This window comes from Anguilla anguilla, chromosome 9, assembly GCF_013347855.1.
Source record: "Anguilla anguilla isolate fAngAng1 chromosome 9, fAngAng1.pri, whole genome shotgun sequence".
In the NCBI taxonomy this organism is placed as follows: Eukaryota; Metazoa; Chordata; class Actinopteri; order Anguilliformes; family Anguillidae; genus Anguilla; species Anguilla anguilla.
Genome location: NC_049209.1, coordinates 40,949,243 through 40,976,553, shown reverse-complemented (window position 1 = coordinate 40,976,553; position 27,311 = coordinate 40,949,243). Strand labels below are relative to the sequence as shown.

Here is a 27,311-nt window from a genome sequence, read left to right as displayed (position 1 = left end):
CTTGTGGGTTGCATGGGTGGAGATGCAAAACGAATGCATCCTCTGATGCATGACACTCTGGAAAGGATTGATAATGAACTGTGAATACAGTTTTACCTTCAGATGCTCTGTGGCCTTTTCCCATCAAAAGTTCATCCGTGTCTATTCCTTCCACCCACACAACGTGCTCATTTTGCAGGGATTTTCCACCTGTTCTATCAGTGTTAACATTCTTCCCTTAGCTGGACCACCATCTGTGTCTTTTGCCCTCGTAAAGTTTTTTATTTTTTGTACGCTGCCTAACATCGTCATTTTTTACATCCTCTAATGTTCGTTATATTATACCTAATGCATTATTTTTGTATGTGAGGTCACTCCAAATTTTTATGCTCTCCGTTGGTGTTGTATTCCTATGCTACATTATGACATTTGTGAAGCTGTACCTTGCTGACCTTCACCTATTTTCCCTGATCGGCAAATTTATGTTTTCTTTTCCTTGTGGTTCCCTCACTACTGGTTGACCCATACCCATTTCTTAGCCGCTTGTAATCTGGACATGTAAGCATCCCACCCTTTTCATGGGTGTCCCTACTGCAAAATTGCGAATGAGAGTGTTGAATTTGATTGCGCAAATAGAACGAGTCTTGGTAAATGCATCATTAATGAATCGGTATCTGGGACTGCAACAGAGTCGCAATATAGCAAACGTTTTGCACTGCAACTAATTCCCTAGTAAATTTGGCCTTCAATGATTAAGCACTTTGCACTCCAAAAACATAAGACAATAGGCAATGAGTGAGCATAACAGGCAAGTAATAATAGGCTTATAAGGTTTTTCAGCTGTTCAGCATTGGTAAGATGAAATAAATAAACATTCCCTTCTTACCTTAGCTCCAGGACGCTAGTGACATTGCCGGTGGAGAAAATCCGGCGCACGTAGTTGAAGTCTCCCACATACAGGCTGCCGTCGGGCCCACAGGCTAAGGCCACGGGCGCCAGGAGCTTGTTGCCGTCAGCAAGGCCGTTGCAGCTGGGGCAGGAAATGCTGCGCCGCCGGCCATTGCCCATGACACTACCCACCACCGGGGGCTGCTGGGAAATGAAGTTGTTCTCCCCATTACCTTTGTGCAGGATGCCTATGGAGGAGGCGACAAAGACGTCAACAGCTGAGACCCGACAAAACCCCGCCACATCGTGGGAGTGACAGGCCACACCATGCAACGACTTAATGTGCTTGAAGAGGTAATGTTTCTGCTTTGTGCTCTGTGCATGCGAGCGAGATGCAAACGTTCGCGACTGGCTGGTGTGCCCTCCTCCAGCTGGTAAACATTTTTGCTTATTGCGCTTTAACAGGACTATGCCGTTACACTCCAGAACAACAGGTGGCAGAGAGAGATATTGGCCGTACCCAAAGCAGCGCACTCGTCCACTATTGAGTATACAAGTTACATACAGCTTGTATACGACTGGCATACTCAATAGTAGGCAAGTGTGCTGATTTGGACACGGACATAGAATGAGTGAAGAAAATGGTAACAAAAATGAGGTTATTAGCAGTTAACCTCCCCAATGTTTTTCATATAACCAATCATAGTATGTGTCACTGTTGCAGTCTCTGTTTCAAAGTGTTTCAAAAATTCCACAAACTTCTGACCCAACACACATAGCTTGGCATAGAAAAATAAAATGGTCTTACACAAGGGAACCTGTGAAAAGGAAATAATAAATGAGCGAAGCTCACTGGGCTTGTGAGCCAGCTCTGAAATAAGAAAGTGGCTTTTTGAGCCGATTTGATAAACACTGTTGACCAGTAAAAGTGCTTGCTGACCTGAATCTCACAAGAGACGCCTTGGAATTTGTACAGTGACCTGCTTCCCTCTTTCTGTGACTCCACTCACATTTATAAAAAAATATATATTTTTTCCAAAAAACACAAAAATAGGCAGACACAAATTAAATGTCTTTTTTTTCAAACCCTTTTTTTCCCAAAGATCTGAAGTTTATATTGGATATCTGGGGCAGAATTGCACTTGGCTCCTGAAGCCATTTGGTTAAGCTCGATGTAGCAGCCCAGTGGAACGTCCGTCTGGATGCGGCTAACGGTGACAGATCACGCCGCGAGCTTCTCGCGCATTTCTCCCATAACTACGGCTCATTTCCTCTGACGAGGCTCCTCCTGACACTGTAGGGATGAGCCCAGAGAGCCCTGTCCTCTCAAGCCTTACTGGCGCAATTCAGAGCCAATTCACCGGCAATAAGGAAATTGACCCTTCTCACCCATCAGAAACAATGGCAATGAAAAAATGTGGCTTCTCAAAAGAAATAAGATCCGTCCCCAGTCCAGATATGACACCGAGCTGTCAGCGGTCTGATCAAAGTCTATAATTGGACTGAAGGAAGGAAAGGGGTTCAACTTATTGACACACCAATGAGCTGGCGTCACCCTGGGTGTGCTTTGCATGGGCACAAATCGCTACGAATTAGAGAAGTTTCCAGAAAATGACAGTAAACATACACATGAGTATAATTTAGAACCACACAGCAAAGCTTAATTAACAAGAAACCAGTTTAGGAAGTGAAGCAGAGTTCACCTCCCCACACAAATTACAGTTTGTGTGTGGAATACCTTACGCCTCAGTATTCCCATACACTAACTGAAAAAAGAACATGTTTCATTTAAAAACTGGTGGTTCAGGAAATGAATTGAAATTCACTTAATGAAGTGCAAAAATCGCTGAATCTTTTTATTGTTTTAAAATGACATAAAATAAGGACAGATTAAACTTTCTTTTATACTATTAAAAACTCAAAATTCAATATTATAGCTAAATTTAATAGATATAATATGACCACACAGTTCAACCCTGGTTTTTGTGACCACAGTGCTTCATTTCCAGACAGGCACTTGTCACATGATTCCAACAATCTTTGTCTTGATTTAACCCGCTATAGTTCCTCCTCCATCCTGCCCACATTTCTGTGATAAAAAACTGCTCATTTGTCTTGATATTGTAGCATTCATGCTAGAGCTGTCTATGTTTGTTTCTAAGAGAAAGCTGTTTGTATCTGTGCAAGAGCTGTGTATGTTTGTGTAAGAATTGTGTATGTTTTTTGTCTGAGAGCTTTGCTTGTCTCATGCTAGAGCTGTCTATGTTTATCTCTATGCGAAAGCTGTTTGTCTTTATGTAAGAGCTGTGTATGTTTTTCTCTGTGCAGGAGCTGTGTATATTTGTGTAAGAGCTGTATACGTTTGTCTCTGTGTGAGGGTTGTGTATGTTTGTGTAATAGCTGTGTATGTTTGTCTCTGAGCTAGAGCGGTCTATGTTTGTCTCTATACAAAAGCTGATTGTCTCTGTGTAAGAGCTGTGTATGTTTGTGTAAGAGTTGTGTATGTTTGTCTCTGTGCAAGAGCTGTGTATTTTTGTGTAAGAGTTGTGTATGTTTGTCTGTGTGAGAGCTGTGTTTGTTTGTGTAAGAGCTGTGTATGTTAGTCTCTGTATGAGAGCTGTGTATGTTTTTGTAAGAGCTGTGTATGTTTGTATCTGTGTGAGTTGTGTATTTTGTTTAACAGTTGTATGTTTGTGTAAGAGCTGTGTATGTTTTTCTGTGTGAGAGCTCAGGGAGCTGTGTATGTTTGTTTCTGTGTAAGAGCTTAGGGAGCTTACCACTCTGGATATTGAGGGCATGATGTTTGTCCAGTGCCCAGCCGCCCAAATTTGACGCCACACTCTCGTACCCCTGCAGGACTGCGGTCCTCTTCTCCCAGAGAATGAGGTCAGGGCATAACTCATATTCGAATCCAACTGAAACTGGAGTGGGAGAAAAGCCCAAACTGTCTGTTAGAGGAAGGCTTCACTCAGATTTAACAAGACTGTTCTGTGCATGTACATCAAGCTGAGTTGACAGCTGACCTCTGATGCACAGGTACTCAGTTGGTGCTCTATTTTCTAACTCAAACTTGCACAGCTTTCTTCCAATTTCAGTACATGCTCTTCAAGGAGTACTGAGCAGCTGTGCTGGATTATTTAAGAAGCTTACGTTTTATTGAATGATTCAATTCCTGCATTTCAGAACTACTGAACTCTAAGTCAGTGTCTAGATACATTTTGTCTGTCAGCTAAACAAAGGACAATAAATGTATAAAAGGACATACTTTACAATGTCCACACAGTAGTACACAACCCAGCAGGTCAGTTACAAACCAGACTGAGTAACAACACTACCGAAATCATGTGCTGCAGAAACTAATTATGAGCTTGGTATGAATGCTTTGCAAAAATGTAACGTATTATTGGTATGTATCAAACCAAGGAGCAAGTATGTATTTTAAATACTTTCTTCTGCAGATCACTGACAATTTTCCGTGATACCCTTTACTAGCCAAAATGTAAAATCTTGTGAAAGACAAATCTGGTTCTGAAATGTTGGTGTCTGTTGTTGTTTTCTCTTTTTTTACCCTTTTGTAAAGCCAAATAGCCATTAACAAACTTCAAGAAACAAAAACAAAGGACACCATTTTGAAAACCTCTAGAGCGGACCACGCTTGTGACTCACTGAAAGCCTCGCTCAGCCCGTACACCTTCTGACTGTACACGTCAGTCTTGTCCCAGACAAAGTGGTAGGAAAGATTGGGCGCGGCCGGGAACCACTTCCTGTGGAGACGTCCCTCCACGGCAACCGTCAGGTGCACCTTCATCAGGTTGAAGGGGATGGTGCCGTGCGTTAGCACCACCCGCAGGATGGACTTGTACCCCACTGTGCGGCTGCTCAGGTGGGACAGCTTCATGTCTGTTCCTGGGATACGGACCTCCTTCTGGAGAGCCTGGAGCAGGGAGATGCCAACCGCTTGTTCCATTCCCCCAAAATTGGCTGCTACACTCCCGTACAATCACCTGTTACACTCTCAAACCATTACAATCCCAGACAACGACATGTTAATGTCTCACACTATAACCTGTTATAATCTCTCACACTATGGCCTGTTGTAATCACTCACACTATAGTCTGTTATAATTAACACTCATACAATAAACAGTTGAAATCCAGCACAACATATACAACAGATATACACAATACAATACACAACAGCCTGTAGGTTTTAAGATCAGTGTGTAATTAACTTCAAGACAGGCTTTTATCTGGTAAGTGTAGATGCCCTTGACTTGGATGTCATCCATAAATTCTTATTAGTTCACAAAACTAACTTAATGAACTGAACCGATTTGCTAAATAACTTACAAATCGGACAGCATGACATGGCAAGAAGGTGGTGGTGGTACCTGAAAAACTTTTCACACTACACTACAGTGTACAGTGGGGCTATTTAGAGCCCTGTCATTTATTTTAACTGGCAGGAGAGCCCAATGCAGCCTGCCACAGACTTACTCTCAGCCCTTTGAGAAACAATATAAAAGTGTACCATCCATTAGGTTATATATGCATATGTTACTTATTTGTACACTGTTTCACAAATAGCTTGTGAAAAAGGCTTCTATGTCCCATTATTAGACACAGTCTGGCCCACGTGAAAAAAAGTAGTTAAAAGACCTGCAGCTTTATGCCACCCATCCCACTATAAATCCAGGGAATCAAACCCTGATCATAAACAACAACCATGCCTCTCTGAGGAACACTTTCCCTGCAAATATAATAAAAAACTAAACTTTCTCAACCCCAGCAGACTTCTCGCCTAGGCTGCGGCAAACTTAAATCTTGAACAGTAGGCGGGTCATGCGGGTCATTCCTGCTAAGTAAACCTTTAATCTCTGTGCTCTTTCAACTGCAGGAGGGGAAGAGGGACAGACCCGCCTCAGAAATACTCCCCCCACCCCGAAAGCCTGCACCTGATGATCCACAAATCCAAATGCCTCATAGGCCGCTCCCGAGCGACCTATTTCCACAGGCCTGGGACACACGGTCGCAGCGCACCAATTAGGGAGAGCTCTCGGTCGATTACAGCAGCGCTGGTCACAGAGGTCTTCCTGGTTATTCATGCAATTGACTCCAAAAGCTCCCCATTTGCTCGAATTGCCCTTAATTGGTCAGAATTAACCGCTACAATGCCTTTATACGTTTGTCTGTGTCTCTCTTCGCGTGTTTAAGCCAAGAGGAGGTAGAAAAGTTATATTGTTATGAACAGCCTGCGCCAAACACTAACTTATTGGGATAAGATTAATCTTGTAAAACTCTTAAAACATAATGATTAGACAGAGACAGAAACACTGTGAAACGCAATCTCTCTGTGAAAGCCAAACTATCAGGCTATCAAAATCCCCAAATAGTGAGGGCTTTTCCTCCTTTATCCATCTAAGACATAAAATTATCCTGTATTATGCACACAACTATGACTAAGTACATAGTCAATTGAGCAAAATATTCTTTATACTTCATCTGGGAAAACAGTTTTTGCAGCGCTATCACACTGTGATGAAAATCATAACAGCTTTATTACACTCATAGTTTACTGCTTGATTCCCTGTCCCATAAGTATTTTATGCCACAACAGCGGAATGCCAGGCAGGCAGTATGTTTTCTAGAAGATTCTAGAAAGGGGCGAGTCACCTGGATTTCGGGTACAACAGCGCCCCGCTCAGAGCAGGAGCCAGCAAACGTGGTGAGGGGGGCAGGGATGACCACGGGGCTGGGGTGCAAGAAGCTGCTGATATCACAGCTGGGGATTTCGTTCTCCTCGTGGCGCATGACGACAGTGTCCATGACGAAGAAGCGTCCCCACGGCAACCACACGGTGTGCTCCTGGGTTATGAAAGGAGCGCGCTCGAACCGCAGGCCGATGGCCACACCCCCGTTAGTCACCAGGTCGAAACTGGGGTCAAAGGTAAAAGCAGAGGGAAATAAAGTTAAACACAAACTTCATCTTTATTAATATATGTTTATTGACTTTGTCAGGCCAGTATTTGTCAGGCCAAACAGAAAATAAATGTGATTCAAACGGACGGGTTACATATAATAAAAAAAAGGTTCGATTTGCAAAGTACTTGATGCAGATAAAATGCACACTGTGCTGTAAATTTTAGCAAACAGAACGGCTAAGTAAGCTTAGCATAGAGGGTTGAGGGAAATGAGAGTAGAAACAAATTAACAGAATAAAGTGCAGAGTAATAAAAGGAGTCTGGACTGGGAGGTAAGGCAGCCAGAAACCAGCAGAATTATAATTTTTTCACTCGCAGACGGGGGGGGAATTAATTCCTGTAATGCGGAGCACGGGCACCTCAGCCTGCGTCCGGAGAGAAATAGCGGCTGACGGGGCTCTGAGAAATGGAGCGGAGGCAAAGCAGCGAGACGAAAAGGCTAAGTCCAATCACGCTAAAGGGGCTGCGGAGCGACACGCTGGCCATTAGCATGAGAGCGCTGTAATATAATTATCCTGGGGAGATAAGAGAGGCTGTCTGCCACAAAGTGTCCCTGGTCCCCCTGCAAGAGGATGTGCCTCATCGTGATTCATGATTCATTTACCTCACTTCTTTGAGTCTTGTGCGCCTCCACACAGCGTGTGTATCCTTAAGTTGCGCAACTGGGGTCAGTGTGACAGTTAACTGAAAAACATACAATATGTCTTCTACCAGTACCACTGAGCTGACTGGTGTCTACTGTTGCTTTCAAAAGAACATCGAATGAATGAACATGCACCTTGCATGCACCTGCATCTTAGTCACAGAGTATCCAAATGCTTGTGCATTGTATCCTGATTTCACTGTACTGTACCACAATCACTACAAAATGAGTTCTGTGCATTTGGGAATTATCAATATCTTTTTAAACAAATTTTAATTGTATCATTGATGTCAATTCAGATTTTAGTGTGTAAAGCAAATTGAGCATATGGGAAAAGTACTAAATAAATGAATATAAAAACAATAATTCAAATAATAAATGTATTATTATTAATATTATTATTATTATAATTTATTAGTTGTAATAGTAGTAGTACTTTATTTTATTTAACATTATTATGTGCTCTGGTTCCCTTTCACTTCATTGACTGTAAGGACCATGTCTATATCATGGTACATTGCATTTGTGGCATGTAATTAATAGCAGAATCTATCTGGGTCCCTGGGCATGGAGGGCTGGTCTCTGTGCGGGACTCCATGCTCAACCCTGCATCTCACAGTTAAGGACAAATGGACAGTAACCCGGAGCTGGTGTCATGGTGATCCACCAGCAGTGATGCCGGTATCGTTCCCCACACGGTGCTATAAAAAGCCATTCGCTGCCCCGGGCGCTGCGTCCTGATTGGTCGAGGTGGTGCGCTGAGACCCGTTCTACCCTTCATTGTGTGTCCTCGCCCAGAAATGCGAGAACCACGGTGGAGGTGGAGTCAGGGGCCAAGTGTGGCATTCATTACATTACTTTACATTATATTTAGCCATTTAGCAGCCTCTCTTATCCAGAGCACCTTACATACAGCTTCTTACTCTACTTTACTGACAGCATGCAAAAATAATATGGATGTTTTGGCTATGCAACCTTATTCCGCAAAAGAGTAGCGACTGATAGCAGCTGTTAACATACAACTTAGAATTAGTAAATTCATAGTCCTACAAAATAAAGTTAAACGGCAGTAGGTGCAACAGTGAGATTGAGAATGTAGTGGTCCTAGCAGGAAATGGGTGTGAGGATACAGCTGTAGATATAGCATTGGTGGGCAGTGAAGCCATGGAAAGTTCTGCACTGGGTGATCCGACATGCACAGGTAGCCACAGGCAGCCAGCGGAGGCGGGTGGACAGACGTGACAGGCTTGTATTTCAGCTGATTAAAGACGAGCAGCAGATGAGCTGGAGGAGCCTGACGGCACATGCGGGGAGATCAGCGAGGGGCTGACTGCGGCAAAACAGCCTGCGCTCACAAGAGCCTGGGGGGCAGACTTCGGCCGGCTGCCCCGCCCCGCCCCGCCACGCCCCGCCCTGCCCCGCACCACCCCGAGGTGCCCGGTCAGAGCGCGGTAAAGCGCGGCGGATCAATGGGCTCTTCGCGGGAGGCCATCAATCACTCGTTTCTCTTTTTTTTCTTCTGAGAAGGGATTTGGGATGGTCAGAAAGCAATTTTCAGCACGGGAGCCTCTCCTCTCCTCAGACAGTGTGACACGCATCGTAAAAAAATGGTAAAAGAGAAGGGAGAGCACCCCCCGCCCCCCTGCTCCCCCGCTCCCTCGCTTCTAAGTGCGTGAACAGGTGCGTTTGTGATTTCACGCTGCGCTGAGTCTGTTTACAGTGATTCAGAAGGGGGGGGGGGGGGCGTAGGGGGGTGATGAGCGTGTTTACAGGAGGAATGGAGAGATGGAGCTGTGTTTACAGCTGGGAGGGATGGAGGGGGAGAAAAGGGATAAGAGAGGGCGAGGGAGAGGGAGGCCAAGAGTGAGAAGAATGATATTTCTTAAAATATAATGCAATACTCTATCTGAAAATGGCAATCATTTGTATACTTGTATACGTATTGTGAAGTCTTGGAATATCGTATTCTGGTCTTCATTGCAATATATTTCAGGATAGTTCATTTCTGTAAGGTGGGGGTGATGGAACGTGAGGACTGACCTGCCATCTTGTCGAGTGATGGTGTATCCGTACGCTGGCTTGTTGATGAAGCTGACATTCACTCCTACCAGGGGGGTCCCGTCCGAGGTGACCACCTGCCCACGTATCACACAGGCATGGCTGCAGGGGGAACAGGAATACTCAGTTTAAGGGGGGCGGGTGTGGGGTTGGTGGTGGTGCAAACTACGCTCCCAGTGAGTGAATGGGAATACAATCGTAGCAACAACTTAGGGGAGAAAAACTATTTCAGTATATATACTATATCGGTTGGGGGGGATCTGTAATCTTCAGGAGTGATTTGTGATTTAAAATTAAATCACCTCATGGGTGCCTTTTTTAGGGAAGAGCAAATGTGACATATCAGATCAAATTAATCTCCAGAGCCATTAAGGACTGCTAATGCTTCCCAAATAAAAGCTGAAAGTACAGTAGGAGCACTGATACACAATCATATCCTGTCCATAATCAAACCACGTCCATTTTAGGCTAAAAGACTGAGGCTAAACTGATCCCAGGTCAGGGTTCCCTATTCATAAAGTGCAGAGCTACGATCTGGTTTCTCCTGGGATATGCTAGACTTATCCATTATCAGCCAAAACTGATCCTATATCAGCACTGCTACTATAAGACACCTACACGAATAAGCTTTGACCTTCCCAAGCAAACTGGAGCGAAGTCGACTCTCAGTATTGACGGCTCTGTAGTGAAAAACAACTCTCCGCTCTTTGGATCTTGCGGTTTGAACCCGGGCTGTTGTTGAAAATCACACTGCTCTCAGATATGATTGAGGACGGTATTGCAAATAGCTAGCCTATGTGATGTCCCTCTCTTCACTTGAGGCAAAATCATTAACTCACGATATGAAAACCAAATAAAATACTTAAACAGACAATTTCTCCCTCCTACTTGAAAAGACCCTGATTATGCACAATCCCGCGGCAAACTGACAGACAGGATCTGCTCTCGCTCTATTCTCTGCTCATAAAATTGATCTGTGTATATTCATATATTACCTCAGCAAGAAATGTGGTACAGCCTTTTTAAAACTTTTAAATACTTTTAATTTCAATTACAACTTCAGGTGAACATTATTTTCAAGACAGAGTTCAGAAAAACTAGAGTTAAACCCCTCAAAATCTGTTTAAGGCAATGCACAGATTGGGTTATTGTATTATGTATTTTTAACCTTTATTCAAGGAACTGAAATGTATTAATATGCACAACACGTTCAAATGGAATTAAAACAGCAGCTAAACTAGGTCTCTTAATCCATACTACAATTACCACTAATTCAAGCAGCAATCAAATTAATCACAAACAAAAGAATATGTAAATATGTTACCACCTCAGACCACCTGTTTCTATGGAGAATAAAATATTCATCAGTAAAATAGAAAAAAAGTACAATTTAAAAAATAAATCTGCTGTGTGAGGCAAGCACCTTAGGTGAACATACATCCCACAAAATACTGATAAATGCCTGATTGGTCCCCACCAATAGCCAATCAATGAGTCCCTGCTTCAAATCAAATCAAGTCAAATTTCCTGTTTTTGAGGATGCGGCTGGTCGCGTCCCCCTCACTGAGATGCCTTTTGGTTTCACTTTACATTCACACCACAATTTCAAACACAATCATAAATGAGTAGTTATAATGGACCTGTTTGATCAGTGAAACAGCAATCATTTATTGGTCAATGGCATGCCTTTTACAATAGCTCTCCCACTTCTGTTCAGTACGTTTTTAGAGTTGAATCGCAACATCCAGCTTTTGTGAGTGATTTTTTTGTCATAATCAGGGGAGAGCTGATGGGCCACCACCCTATTTTATCTATTTTATTAAAAATGAAAACAAATAAATGTGTTAATGCGTACCATTGTACTATTGTCTGTCTATGAAAAGCCAGTCCACTGAAAATTATTCTCTCGTTCTCACAGCTGCACAGGAAAGTGTCCCCTTAAGCTTTACACCAAGGCTATGCCCCAAAAATTGGGCACTATTATTTCTCTTGACATTAATACCTTTACACAATATAAATGGGTTTTCTCCCAATACTGCAGCAGGTTATGTAGTTAATAGCAGTCCTACACTATATTGCATCTTTACTATGTTACTTACAACACGGTAAGGTTCCTGCGATACACACCAATGAACAGAAACGCAATGTGCAAAAGACATATGACATGACCATGAAGCACAATGATAAGTAAATAAACATATTACCACCTTATGGCCATGATTGCTAGCCCGTTGACTGTTTCTTAGGGCTTGCTAAGTAACCTTGTTCTTAAGTGGGCAAATAGAATAAAAGGAAGAGGTACAGCACTACCATTACAGCTTATTGTAAAAGGAACACGAATCAGGCATTTGCAAAGTACATTTCGTATCTAATAAACGCATTATTAGAAGAAGAGGCTTTTTGGAAGTCTACGTCTTAGCTCTCATGCTACAACAGAAGGGGAAAAAGAAACCAGGACTGAAAATAAGATAACATGCTAGGAAAACATCAGGTGCCAACTCTTTAAAACCAGAAAACCAAACTGCAAAATGGTGACCTGGAACGGCCTTATATGTTTTATAGAAAGGTTTGGTCTGCAAAATAAGAACGTGAACTTACATACTGATGACAGGCCATTCAGTCCATTCAGGCTTGTCATTTGCCGACAGACTAGGAAATATCCAGCACTGTATTAGGCCTGGACTTTAAAACCCAGTTGCTTTCTACCTCTACTACATGACCAGGCAAAGTGTACCATGCATTAGCATTCCACGCAAATCGCTGGGTAAAATACTGTCTCATATATCATTGGCAAAATTTACTGTTCAATTGAACATCCTTGTACTGTCAGCGCACCAGGGAGATTTATCTGTTTGAAAGTGTCATTCACTCACTTTTATTGTTGCACCTTGGTTGACAGAAAAGGAAAAGACCACTTGTGTCTCATTAGAAAAAATGGTGTTTCACTTAGCAGGGATCTGCCTTATTAGAAAACATTCACGCTGAACACCAGTGCCTCTCCTGGACAAATAGGCCACTTTCTCGACTTGGAATTGATCGCCTGGCAAAGCCAGATTTGTCACTTCATGAATTGCCCGCTGCCCTGCATTTCATATCAGTATTATTGAGGTGAGAACACAATTTTCTATCCAAGTGCTCCACTACATCTTCAAAATGGAAATCATTCTGAAGATGTGGCAGACATTTCCCAGGATAAAGTGACAGGCTGACGGTCCTGCTGGCCAACACAAGGCCTTCCTTGCAGCTTTGTTTTGAGATATATTGGTGACAACCCTCCGACACAGTGATTGGCAAGAGGAAGTGGTAGGAGATCGATTGAGGGCTCACCAGGTGTCCCGCTATGCCCACCATAGCAGATTTGTCTGGGGACCCCAAAAAAGCCGCAACACACTCCCTGTCTGTTTGTAAAGTTAGTAGAAGGAGCATCAGCTGTAAATAATTTATGAATGCTGATATTTTTAGAAGAGCAGAGGTCTACACCATTTCAATCTTCGTTTATTTATGGACAGACATCTTCGGAGGGGAGATTGAGGGAATAATGTGCTGTTCTCTCCCGCTTTGATGAAAAATGACAAAAAAGCAAAAATATATAAAAGCTGGTAGTCTTGAGTTATACCTCAGAAAGCGTTTCACAAGAGTATCGGGTGACATGCGTAATGCCGCTGCCAAACCACTGGTGCAATATCAGCATTGAAAAATAAAATTTTTATGCCCATTTGAGAAAGGGAAAATTATGTATAAGCTAGAAGCAGGGTTTGTGTAGTGGGCTCTAGTGGAGTTGTGTGGGTGGGGATTTAGGATGGAGGCAGGGTTGGTACAGTGGGCTGTAGAAGAGTAGTGTGGGTGGGGGTTTAGGATGGAGGTGAGGTTTGTACAGTTGGCTGAAGATGAGTGGTGTGGTTTGGAGTATTAGATGGAGGTGAGGTTTGTACAGTTGGCTGAAGATGAGTGGTGTGGGTAGCAGTAGTGGGCAAGTGAGTACAGCTGTGATTGAGTGACAGCTGAGATGAGCGCACAGGACAAATGACAATCATATCAAAGCAGTGTTCTCCTTATTCTCAAGCCTACACTAAAATGTGAGGCATGGAAGTGATTCTGAATGACCAGAAGCCCTCCCAAACATGGCTTCCTTCTCAAAGGATCACAGCATGGACTTCACATGGCTAAGAATACTTTTTCCTGAGCTCTGCTTTCTTTGACAAGTTTTACATGTCTGCCTTAAAATGAGAAGAAAAAAAAGCTACTGGCACAGAAAAGCTACTCTTCTGATTGTTCACCATCTTTCATCATAACGAAGCAAAAAAGTGTTTATTTTCACACCTGACTGACTGCGGGCAGCTTGGGAGCCTGAGGCTATGGCAATCATAACAACAACAATACCAGATTCATAAGCTAGCACATTCATAAACTAGCAGGGGTTCCAAGACTACTGGAGACTTGAAAATGAGATGGCATATCAACAATGCTGATAAAACCTTGTTAATCCTAATCTTTCAAACTTTTCCACTTAAGCAAACAAATTTGTTGATTTGTAGACAAAAATGTAGTAATAGAGATTGGTATTGTCTTTGCCAACACTGCTATTCCAAAAGCAGAAATTAACTTAAAAACTTGAAGATGAGTTCAGGAAGGAGGAGAAGGAGCAGAAGTTTGTCTTTGCCGTGAATAGGTAGGAACGCTCACCTGCCGTCGAAGGGGTTGGCTCCAGGGATGACGTGTGTGCTGTCGCGGCCCACCAGGAAGCGGACGCGGTCATAGAAGGACTGCAGGTTGCTCTGGGTGGAGGGCAGCTGCGTTTCCTGGATTATATCCAGGGGGTCTGGAGAACCCACACACAGCGAGGTCACATGACACGAGGCCTGGAGACAGCAGTCTGGATCCATGCAGTCAACCAGACCATCTGCACAGGGGGGTGGGGAGAAGTGAAGAGAAACACCAATTCAAGTCCACAGCTGGAATCAAATGTGCAACCTCTGAGCCAAGTTCCTTACCCATTATACATACTACACAGCACTTGATAGGCATGCTGATAGGCTGAAAAGCAGGCTCCACCATAAATAACAGACAGGCTGAAAAACACAGCCAATCAAGGTGCGACTGAAGACTGAAGCCACTGCTGCCGTGAGACCTTCCGGTTAAGTGAAGGTGTTTTCCTGTTGGGATTTGTGAGCTGAGCAATTCAAGAGACTGCTGTCCAATCATGGCCATGGACCGAAGGTCCCGGAGGCTCAGCATCCAGTGAATTACCCACAATCCCTCCAACTGGTCCCCTTGTTCAGAAATGTGACTATTCCCTTTCTAATAATACAATCCAGACAGGTTCATGCATGTCCTAATTCTTTCAAAATCTGTGAGTAAATCTGGCTCCCTGCAGGTTTCTGTCCACAGACCTTCACCAGCACAAGTTTCTTTTGCTCAGTGGCAAAAGTATAGCTCAACTTTTGAGTAAATCTAAGCAGATCTGGTGTAGGCACATCAAATACATACAGTATTTTTAATTTTTAACTCTTTCAATGCTAGTAAAATATACTTTTCCAGATCCCTCAGAATTTTTTTACACAAATTGTTGCTAACCAGAAAAAAACCTACAATCACATGAAAGAATAATTCAGTTATGAATATTGGTAAAAGTACATTTGAATGGTGTCTAAAGAATAAAAGTATTTCAGACAATTGACACGGGTTTGTCTCATACTCCTGGCCTGCAGGCCATCTTACTGAATTCAGTGGTATTATTGCATACCCAGATAATTTGCAGGTGAATTTTCAGACTAACACAGTAGAATGTATTCCTACACGCTGTATCCATACATATGAGCCATTTCAGATAATGAAATATGACTATGTATGTGTTGATTTTACTAGAAACCAGGAAATAGCCATTTGACGTCTGGAAAAGAAAGTGTTAAAGCAGTAAAGTAAATATTTGACCCCAGTGTGGTGTAGAGGTGACACCTCCCGGCTGTGTCCGGGCGGTGGTCGTTACCTGCATCGTTATCCTTGCCGTCGCTGCAGGCCGTCTCCATGGAGGTGTCACAGCCGGTTCCTCTCCAGCCCAGCTGGCACACGCAGTACCAGCCGCTGTTACCCAGAGTGCACCTGCCATTGCCATTGCACAGGCCCGGGCAGCCCTCTGTGTGGACACGGGCAAAAGACACAACAAACAAAAACACAGCCGGGTCGTCAGTGGTATCCCAGCCACAAAAAAGGAGAAGGCTGAAAGCCTTAAATGTTGATGAACCTGCAATTTAGTCTGGAAGCAATAGACAATCTGATCTAATACGAAAGACCCTAAAATGTGAAAAAATGTACATGTATAGTATATAGAGGTCATTTCTAGAATGTTTTTTTTTTAAATCCAATTGTTCCACTTTGGCATATTGTTTAAAAACAATACCAGCTCAAACAGGGAAGAAATTATATACAGTATGGTTAAAAAATATTTTCATATGTTGTTTTCTTTTAACAGAATTACATTTTTCATGACCAGCTTACTGAAAATCTCAGCCAATAATTTACAGTACAAATACAATTCCTTTCTTGTATCTTTAGCAAGTATGGTCAAAGATAGTACCTCGCAAATGCAATCATTATCTCATGCCCCACATTAAAAACTTCAACAATGCCTCTTTGTCAACAGGGTGTGTCCCATCTTCTATAAAATTAGTTCCAGTTACTCCCATACTCATAAAAACCTGGCCTTAAAATCAAATGGACTGGAATCAATGCCCCGGAATGAAATTATGTATATCAGCCCGTAGCATAAACGCTCTATGCGGTTGTTTAGGGCCACAACCGCTAGGGGGGGCCACACGACCACGAGGGGGGCCCACATGATCCAATGTTTATCTAAGGTAAATAACGTTATTTTTGTAATTACGTTATTCATCCCCTATCGCGGAACAAGCTAGCTGACTAGCAAGTTTTAAATGGAATGGCAACAGAAAATGTCATAACAATGTAATGTAAGAAGGATTTTACCACACGAACCCCCTTTCCTTTGATGTAGGGTCCCCAAATATTCTAATCATGCTCAATTTAGAGCTGTGGCTTTCAATACTGTTGACAACCCCATCCTTCTAAATGACGAAAAATGCTACTTTGGCATCTCTAGGAGAGTTCTTACCAGGCTTGGGTCTAACCTAACAGATATTCAACAGCATAGATCTATCAACCACATAGATTCTATCTGACACCGCTTCGGTCACACAAGGTGTGCTTGTACGGCTATGCCCTTGGGCCGAGCCTGTTCATATTGTACACGCATTCCCATGGGACAGATTAGCCAACATTATAGCTGCATTGCCTTGCAGATGACATGCAGTTGTTTTTAACACCAAGGCTACGACAGCATCCATGTCCTCCACTCTTACTGCTAAACTAACATTGCAATTTGGATTCAGCTCAACCTTTTTAACCTAAATGGCAATAAATCTGATAAATCTCATAATTACTGGATTTAAACAGCTTGATTGTAAAAACATCAATTGTGTTTGCAACATTGATAGTTATACTGACATCTTAATCCATGATTGCAACCTTGGGGTGATTTAAAAAAAAAAAACCCAACTCTCTCTTTTGAGGTGCATGTCAAAAATATTACTAAGCCTGCCTTCTTCCTCCTACACAACATCGCCCAACTAAGACACTCCCTAATCTTTTATGATGCCAGTACCCTCACTCAAGTCTTCAATCCCATAAAACTGGACTACTGTAATGGTGTTCTCTACGGCATCACAAACAATGTCCCGAGTACATAGACCAAATCCTTAGTAATCCTTAGTAAGGCCCAAAGCCTTACCCATTCACTATCCTGCAACTGCATCACTCCTATGTTGCTCAGATTAGGCTGGCTCTAGATCAGGTTTAGGCCCTACACAGTCTGGCTCCACATTGCCCAACTGATCTGATCAAACCCTGAGAACCCATTGACATGCTTAGATCACCAGCTGATTTAAGTCTGCTCAATACGGTCAAACTATGGTCCTAGAGAGACAGAGCGTTCAGTTCCACTACTCCACGTTTGTTGAGTGCCCTCCCAAAGTGCAATCACAGAGGGAAACAAATCAGTACTTCAAATCAGTACTCGAGACACACCATTTTAGCCATGTCAGCAAAACATTTTAAAATCCCTCAGCCTACCACATTTATCTGTCTGCATTTATTTCATGTGCTTTTTTTAAACAGACATTGAAATAAATCATATATATATATATATATATATTTGCATTTATTGATGATACTTTAAATTGCATATGAAGTGCTTTGAGCTGCACAAATAAAATGTATTACTATGCCATTGCTTCACACAATACCAATCCCCAGATCTTCAGTTGACGTACCTACTGTACGTCAACTCACACAGGAAAAAACAGAGACAGAGATATTGGCACCTACATGCTGCATAGTGTGACAGGTCATTAAAAACATCCTATCAGTAAAAATTCAGCGAGAACTCCTTTTGACAAGCATGACAATCAGCTGATGGAGGCCAGCTGAGAATCAGGAGAGGTTGACACACAGAGACAGTGTAAATGGATAAACAGCATTCTCTGAGAAACTTCAGACTTTAGGGTTTCAAATTCAAATTAAAACTCATGATTGGAACATTTGTTTAATTGGATCAGAGCTTTCAAATTCAAATTTGAAGCCCTGGAGAATGCTGCCCCAAGCTTTGGGGGATCGACCAGGTTTGAGGCTCGAGGTCCTCGGTGACATCGTGGGGGGGAACTCTTGGTGGGCACGTTTGCAGGAGAGCAGAGGTGACGGTGAAGATGGCAAAGGGCCTCAATGAATGTTGTTATGCAACCCGACGGCTTCTCACGGACACACATAACGACATGAAGTCCGGTGATTTTTTTTCCCTTTGATCCAATCCTCCCCGTGCAAGTGGAGATGGAAGGATAACAAAACCCTGAATGTTTTGAAATACAAACACCTGACATGTACTATATTTAAATTCTTGGACTGAGAGAGAGATAGAAAAAGAGAGAGAGAGAGAGAGAGAGAGCCCTGAGATGTTTGTAAGGGGATGAGTATATAGGGGTTTGGTGTGTGTCTCAGAGTGTGTGTGTTTGCGAGGACAAAAAAAGAGAAAATGAGGGAGAGAAGAGAGACTGGTTAAGAGGGGGCTGTAGGTCAAGCAGCCTCATTTATTTATGAGCCGTGCTTGAGTGGGCCTCTTTATTTCAAGTGTAGGCAGATGAGACTTCAGCAGCAGAAGATTCTCCGCAGTGCATTGTGGTAAACTTGGACCCCCTGTCTTACAGAAGCAGGGATTGTGAAGGGTAAGGTCATTATCGTCCACTGTTCATAGCTTTGATTAGACAAGCCTGTGACTTCATTCTCAGGACCCTGAGAGCCCAGGGTCAAAACTATTTTAGCCAAACCGACAGCAGAATATATTAAAATGATGAACAGAGCAGAAGTATGAAGTTGTGCATTCAGAACATGAACCTGAGATGCTGTAGTGGCTGAATCACCCTCAATCATATTATAAAATACAGTTTTGAAATATCTATTGGAAAAGACCAGCCACCCACACTATTTGCAGAGATCTTATTGGATGCCTTGCTTCCACCTGAAAGCGGATTCCATCCCTGAGAACAGAGGCAAGACTGTCTCACAGAAACAGGCCACAGCGCATTTACCTTTTCCTCATAAGCCACTGCGGTACACCCGCCTCCTGTTAACTAAACAAACTCAAGCGAGCCGCATGGGAGCCTGGCTGATTAGGCCAGCTATCCCCAGGAGGCTTATTAAAATAATCGATAAAAAACTCTCTTTCTCGGCTGGAAATGGCTCAACCACGACAGGGAATCCTCTGCAGAAAGAGAGACCCAGTGGGGCATCTGGCCCGAGGCTGGCTGACAGGGGTTTGGCTTCCTGTACCCAGAGTCTAGCAGCAGTGGCAGAGGCCATGGTGACAGGAGGTCCATTACAGAGGAGGAAGGGGAGGCATCAACACCCCCAAAGCCCCCACAAAACCTCCCACCAAACCTGCTGGCCTGCTTCTAGTTCCACACTCATATACAAATGAATTATTTCATTAATAAATAATAAATAAATTCACACAGAAACCAATTAATATAAAGTTATGATTGTGCTTTTTTGAGTGCAAGCCATGCCCACATGATGACGCAGCAAAGTGTTTCCAGCAATCAGTGGCATGTTTTTTTTTTTTTTTTTTTAACAGGGGGTGGGATTGTGGGTATCCACACCGTGTGTGTGGTGCAGGATGGCTATATGGGGGTGGCGGTGGGGGGGTTGCCACTGGACAGAGGGAAGATGGAAATTTCTTGATCTGCATGTCGCCACGGTAAAACCAGGGGTGCACAGGGTGATGGGGGTTGGGGGTTGGGGGTTGGGGGTTGGGGGGGGGGGGGGGGTGGAGCGGCCAGTGGTGATGCAGGGGCCTGGGACCTGACGGAAGACAGGCTGGATCGTGTGAAACTGCTGTGATAACTCATTGATGAAGGGTAAATAAAAGAAAAACACATGGAAGGAAAGGAAGAGAGGAGGGCGGTCATACCTTTCACTACCTTATCCAGATAGTGAGCTTGGGAGATAAAAGACAGGAGGACATTTAAGGGAAATTGAACAGTGCCATTTCCACCCACGGACACATGACCGCTGGGCACTCAGCCCAGCAATGGTGAAATTCCCAGCATGCAATGCAAACATCGCAGCAAGCACGAGGCAGAGGAACAAGGGAGGGACGGACAGAAAGACAGACAGAATGTGAATGTAACATCTCAATTGCTTCCTGTTTACCAAGGCTGAGCAGTAACCATCCCTACAAACACTGATCGCGTAGGCGTATATAAAAAACTCAACGGACACTCTCCCCCCTTCTGAGCTGTGTTATCATGACAGGGTGGTTACAGTGGAAAAAAAAACATTTCAGACTACAGGTGTTGGGGGGGCATCCATCTACATACTGATGTGGTATTAAGCGAAAGGAGATGCAAATTACGACCCCAGGAGGAAATCATCAAGACAGTCCGTGTGGGGAGGCACACGAACATTTTCATTACGACTCGGGTCTTTCAACTCTAATAATGGAATTCCATTTTAGATTGAGACTTTTTTTTCTTCTTCTTAATGGACTCTGCTACTCTCTCTCAAAGAGGTTCCAGACTGGAATGTCTTTTTTCAATATGAAATATATAAGAGGGATATCAATAATGCAGGCACAGCGTATTAAACATTCACAGACTGTACTTGTGCAACTCGTCTTCTGTTAGCTGCAGCTGAAGACATCCCCTAATGTCCTTTGTGAAAAAGAGTCTTCCGTAGGTCTAATTCAGGAATACGCTCTCACCTTAATGACAGCCATTTTTCTCTTTTATCTGTCGTTACCTCGTGCCCCCTCCCCACCCCAGCACCAAATCTATTTAAGATGCAATATTGTCTTTAGCTGAAATGTGTAAAGGGCTAACGTTGTTTACCTACTGATTCCTTTATCATAGGGGATGCTGCACCTCGTTTGATAAACAACACTATTAGAGATGTTAGGGAAAGTAACGTTAATGGCAAAACAAAGAAGGGCTTCTGAGGACAGGCATCTCCCATTCAGGGGGGAAATCAAAAGCCGTTCTTTGGAACAGGGACAACAGGACACGGAAAAGGAATAGTGCATAGGGAGATGTGGAGCAAGGCATTCTTGGAAAAGAGAGCTTTTCGGCGTGTCTTCTTGTTTGACTTGGCTGTTCCAGTGGATGGCACCGATCCACACTTCGGGCCAACTTGGAGAGACAGAGAGCTAGGCGATTCAACGGGAAAACCCGGAGGTAAGCTGGAAATCCTACTCCCTCTCAAACATGCACGCACACAACATCGAGACTGGCAAGCTCCCTCACGCAGATATTTTACACCAGCACACGTGCACACACTGCATACAAAGTGCAGTTGGCATCTATTCAGAAATGGATATTGGGTTTTCAAGTACACAATGCCCCTCCCCATAACAGAACATTAGCCTTCTGTCCTTAGATGCAATCTCTACTCTGCTAGTCCACATGTTTACAGAACTGCCTCACTCAGTAAGTCTGTGGAAGTGCTAAAGCTGTAATTCGCATAGTACTACATAAAATCCATGCTGATTTGCCCAGACTGCAGAAGAAACGCTGGTGATTTGGTGCCAGTTGGTCTACGTGCCTGGCATCAGCGTTCTCATCGCGATTATCTCCAGGAGAAGAACGGAGGGGGTGATTACAATGCATTGGCTGTTTGTAGCAGTGGAGTATCAGAGCTCATCTGCACTGCAGCCTCCATCTCGCTGCCTGGCCTTGTGCAGAGTGAACCCTGCCAGGCTCTGCGATGCCCTGCCAACACAAACACTTAGAGGCCTCCTGGGCAGCTGTCACACGCCGCTGCTCGATCGGGGTGCCTGTACCTGTACACCGGGACTCAATGTTCCTCCACGGCTGCTAATGAATCCAGATCGCTGTAATCTTCAGAAATCGCTTGTTGCGTGGCTGAATGCCATCAGTGAACAATTACTCAATGTGAGAGGCCGTTAATTCGTTTAGCTTGTAGCTTACTTTGGAGATTGAAGCCAAGTCGGATAAAATGAAAACAGCTTACTGGACCAAAGCGTGCACCAGACTTTTTTTGAGGTTTTAAACTTGCGGTAGGAACCTTTGTCAGAGGAAGCACAGCGTAATAAATGCTAAACTCTAACTCAAACCAAACGGATTTTTTCCTTTTCTTTTTTTTTGTTCCAGCCAACTGACTCTTCCCTAAAAGAATGCCTTTTCCAGTGGCTGCGCGGCTCGTCATAAAGCTTGCAAAATGTTTGCATTTGAAATCAGGCACCCAAAAAAAAAGAAACGTGAAAAATAATAATGGAAATGGTGAAGGATGATAGATGGGGGGAGGAGGAGGAGAAATGAAAGGACGAGGCTAGCACGCTCCCACATTAAAATGCATGAAGTCAAGCCTCAGATCCCTGCGCAAACCTGCTCATGCTAAGCTAAGTTGCACAAATTCAATTAAGCATGCTTTTTCCAACCCTTTTTATTCCACCAACCCCCCCAAATACTCCGTCCCCCCGTCATGAACTACCACCCCCCCCCCACCCCCACCCAAACCCTTCCCCTTGCTACCTCAAGACTAGTGATGGGAGATTGAGGGTTCCTCAACCCCATAATGAGTGGAGCTACAGTACGCCGAGCTGTCAATCACTGACTTGACAAACAAATCAAAAGAATTTTTGCTCTCCACAGAAAAACACAAGGACTAGCTCAAATAAGTGAGTCACTGCCAGAGTACTCGATCTCCGCCCATTTTTGGGCGTAGTGAAGCCTCCCTCCTTCATCACTACTCTGAACCCAGCCGCCCTCCTCCTCTCCTCTCCTCCCTACCGATGGTGCAGTGCTCTCCGTTCCAGCCCGGGCTGCACTCGCACTTCCCGTCCTTGCAGGTGCCGTGCTCGTTGCAGCGCGGGTGACACGCCCTCTGCTCGCACCCCGCGCCCATCCAGCCGTCGTCACAGCGACAGGTGCCCGACACGCAGATGCCGTGGCCGCCACAGTCCGATGCACAAATCTCTGTGGGAGAGAGGGGAGGGAAATGGGGTGGGGGTGGGGGGGGGACAGGAAGAAGAGACAGGAGGAGGAGCAGGAGAAGGGAGGGAGGGAGGGATGGAGGGGGAAGACAAATCCCAGGAATTATTGTCAGTGAGAAGCGGCCACGCTCCACTACCTTGTCCGACGGTGACTGAAAGGAAATTCCTTCACCTCATAAGGGTAATCCCTTTTGACAATAAGAATCTAATAAGTAGATTACAATGGAGAGGACATGGCTTGCAAAGGCCTTAGCTGACTGATCTATCCCCCCCCCCGAACCCCCTACTCGTCTCCTCTCTCTTCCTTCTTTTGGAAATTCTTCTTTTTGTGTCATGGGGAATGAAGAAAAAAGAAAAAATGAACAATAGCTCAAAAAGAGAAAAAAAACCCCAATTGTTTCTTTGTGAATGAACTGAAACATGTCAGATTTAATTTAATACCGGTGAACAGCTATGGTAATGCAGCCCAGGCCCGCGAGTAAGTGCATCCTTTAGGTCACGAAACAAGCAACCGTATCGCTTAGATGGAAAACAAACATCTTAACGCATTTATCCCTATGTGCTGTTCTTCCCTTCTCCGTCAAGAAAAGCAGCGCAGACTCCACACAAACTGTTACAGCATCACAGTGTTTCTTAAGCAGTCCTTTGCCGTAGTGACCTATTACTGGCGAGGTCCAGGCGGGCTCAGGATGATGTGTGGGAAGTCAGAGAGGACAAATACTGCTAATCTGCCAAGTTTGTTCTGTCACCGCAGTGATCCAGGATCAGTTGCTCTCAAACCCCTAGCGTGACTCCCTGACTCCAAAACTCCAGAAAGCAGATAACAGGGAGGACAGGGCAAAAATAACACCGGCTAAAAGAAAAAACAAAATAATAAAAAATATCTTGACAGGGAATGTGAAAACCTTTATAGAACTCTGACAAAGCTTTTTTTTCTTTCTCACTGTGAGCAGCTGCGATAAATTTCAAATTGACCTTCTGTGAGTGGTATCTCGACTTGAAAGAGACACTGAATGCATTCCAAGCCATCTAGCCAAACTTACTTCCAAGGCCATCTGGAGTCCACAATGTCTGCTGAATCGAGTCAGGACTGAGTTAATTACAGTATGCCTTACCTCTTTTGTTATTGCTGAAAATTATACTGTATTAGCAGAAGTCTCTTACTCACAGTGCATAACATGGCATTACAAAGTAAGTAGTTCTGAAGAGAGATTCCTCCTCCTTGGTAATTACTGAATAAGGCTTTTTGAATTATGCAAATGCTCTTAATATCGCATCATGCGTCTTTTCAATTAGATGTGTCTGCGAAGCACTTCATTCAGAGAGACTTAATGTAGTCACACAAACACACACACACACACACACACACACACACATGCACATGCACACACACATGCACACACACACACAAAGTTGTTAACTGAGCCACAGCATTCTTGTTTTACATAAGAACAAAAATGTGCTATTCTTATCCAGGAAAGCTTTGACTCTCAAACTCACGTCTGCTTAACTGATGCAAATGGAATAATTAATGAATTGAATGCTTCTCCAGTAAATACCTCATGAAGGCTGCAATTAGTAGCAGACAGAAGTGAATGACTAAGTAAGCAGATGTAATTCTGACATTAATGCAGCCAAATATAATCTTATTTTCCAGGAACAGTAAATTAATATTGTTTTTGGGGGAAAAATGGCAAGAAATTATTATATGATTACTAGAATCATATCATATCAACATTTTAAAACAAATTGGTATATTCTATCTCAAAATTATGCTGGTTCCATACAAGTCAAAGCCTCAACCAGACTGAGATATTGTTTGGAAATGTTAAACGAAGGTGGTTCATTGTCCTTGTTTTCTTGTTTTACCCCTCAGCTCAACTACACCAGGTTAGCATGCAGTGGAAGAAGTGTCACAGATGTGTTTTTTAAATGAAAGGATTCTATGACTCTACCTGCATATAGAGGCTTTGTTTAATTTGGAAGGCAGCTACCCACTGCTTCGTTGCCTGATTAGTCACCGTTCTTCATTAGCAATGTTTCCGAAGGAGCCTGAGTATGAATCTGAACTGGGACCGGCTTCCAAGGCAACACTTGAGGCTCACTTGAGGTTTTTGAGGCTCAGACAAAAGTCCACTCTATTTATTCACATCCATCACTCAACCCTTTCAACCGCTACTCTCAGTCTACCTGTTCATTTTTCAATATGAAATATATAAGACTATATAATATAAAATAATATATGATATCACTTACATTTATACACAAGCTCAGCCTGCTGGATGTCTTCCATTCTGACAGTTCATTTCTGAGATGTTTACAGAATTACGGGATGTCCTACTCGCCGAAGGATACGAACAATGCTGCCTTCAGAATCACCTGAATGAAGGCACCTTGGCAGGCATCGTTTCATGCTAACTTTAGAATGAGATGTGCCTCCATGCCTTTCTGCCTTCCAATGCTGCCTGCGCAGACACTGTTTTTTTTAAATGAGACAGACCCATCGTAACTATGCTAAAAGGATGAAGGACAGTGAAAGAGTAAAAGAGTGATGCGTGATGAGTCCTGGTGGCTTTGTGAGCAGCAGTGGGCAGGGGATCATCAGCAAAACCCCCACAACACAGAACAACACAACACACCACACAACAACACAAGACAGCACAACACATTCAGTCCAATTCACTGAGAATACATACGAGATATGTAACACTACAGCAAGAATGCTGCAGTATGTAACACAACAGCATACGTTACAGTATTCAACAACAACACTGTATAGTGTAAGAGCATCGAAGGGTGGTGTAACATGTCTGTAGACGTTGACCACTGACAGCTGGCTGCAGAGCAACCCCTTGAGTTATAGCTTTGGAGTAAAACCTCGTAAATGCAGAATATAGACCCAGCAAAGGCTTAAAGGGACTCACTCACCTGTCGAACAATCATGTCCGGACCAGTTCGGATCACAGCTGCACGTGCCGATTTCAGGCAGGAAGGCACCGTGCCCTGAGCACTGGTCCATACAGGAGGCTCGGGGGTCCTCACAGCTTGAACCCCCCCAGCCCACTGTGCAGTGGCACTCCCCTCGAACACACACCCCTCGTCCAGAGCAGGTCGGGTCCAGACAGTCCACTGGAAGAGACAGGAGGAACCACTGTGACTAAAAAAAAATGGGTTTCAACTTTTTTCCAGTGTGTTGGTTTGTTCTTCTCCCTCTTTTCTTCAATTTTTATATCGTGTTGTTAAGGTGCTGCTTCTTGAATACGCGGCACTCACTATTAGAAGAGAAAAGTAATAAAATATGCATTAAAAAAGAAAATGGGTCCACTAGTTTTTTGTTACATTTTTTCATCTTTGATCATCTTTTAAATATCCCATAGCCCCTATTTCATTGATTAGGGAGTTCTCTGGCTTTGAAAAAACTCCCAAGTGTGGTTCTCTCAATCTGGACATTTAATCATCCCACAGTTTAATCAGCTCTGTAATTCCCTCCCTCTCCATCTCATCTGATGAGTGCAGAGTCTTCTGAAGCAAAATGGCTCCTGTATATCTCCCAGATGTTAAACATTGCTCATGGATGAAATGAGTTTCCCTCCTTCACTTTACAGTGCTTTGAAATCATGAAAGGCACTACATAAAGACAGTCTATTACTAGTATGAGAATATTATGCATTCCAGCTTAATGACAGTAGGGGACCCTTCAGTCCCATAGGGCAAAAGCTGCTGAATGATGGAATCGGTTGAGATATCAAGGGTAAAAACCTGCACACCCATATACAACACAGATAAAGCAACAACTAATGGAAAACCTGTCCTTGGATCCCATGACAGTCAAAGATCATTATGTTTTGAAGTGGAATCCTCCACACCATGGTTTCGTTTCCCTGAATAACACAGAGTCAATCCAAGAGTAACAACAAAGTGCCGTCCGTATTCCCCTTAACACTGTAGTAGTAACTGGAAATCAGGATTCACATAAGAGAAGGTATCTCAACATGAGGAAAAACCAAGCTGGTGGGTACCTCTTAGCCACAATGCTATATGGTCGAAAAATAAAACAACACTACTTGAAAAGGCAGGGGATATTTCATAAGCTAAACTCAAAACATAAAAACAAGGGCTAGACAAGTTCAAATATTCAAGATACAATCATATCGTATTAGTAAGTTGTGATCTTGCTGTGGAGCAAAACATT

The 27,311-nt window shown here is 43.5% G+C and overlaps 1 protein-coding gene across 12 annotated transcripts in view; it reads right to left on the bottom strand.

Annotated features, from left to right (window-relative positions):
* Nucleotides 1-27,311, bottom strand: part of LOC118235505 (teneurin-4) — a 247,925-nt gene that overhangs the window by 57,307 nt on the left and 163,307 nt on the right. For 7 of the 12 annotated variants that reach the window (XM_035432920.1, XM_035432921.1, XM_035432925.1 and 4 more), the window contains 10 exons: nt 26,048-26,248; nt 22,917-23,102; nt 20,081-20,107; nt 15,536-15,682; nt 14,233-14,449; nt 9,532-9,651; nt 6,541-6,802; nt 4,534-4,801; nt 3,645-3,788; nt 866-1,115 (listed from right to left, as the gene is read on the bottom strand). In XM_035432920.1, the coding sequence (XP_035288811.1) occupies nt 866-1,115; nt 3,645-3,788; nt 4,534-4,801; nt 6,541-6,802; nt 9,532-9,651; nt 14,233-14,449; nt 15,536-15,682; nt 20,081-20,107; nt 22,917-23,102; nt 26,048-26,248 (1,822 nt within the window). The remainder of the gene's footprint in view (nt 1-865; nt 1,116-3,644; nt 3,789-4,533; nt 4,802-6,540; nt 6,803-9,531; nt 9,652-14,232; nt 14,450-15,535; nt 15,683-20,080; nt 20,108-22,916; nt 23,103-26,047; nt 26,249-27,311) is intronic. The other 5 variants (XM_035432922.1, XM_035432923.1, XM_035432927.1 and 2 more) reach the window with 1 other exon arrangement.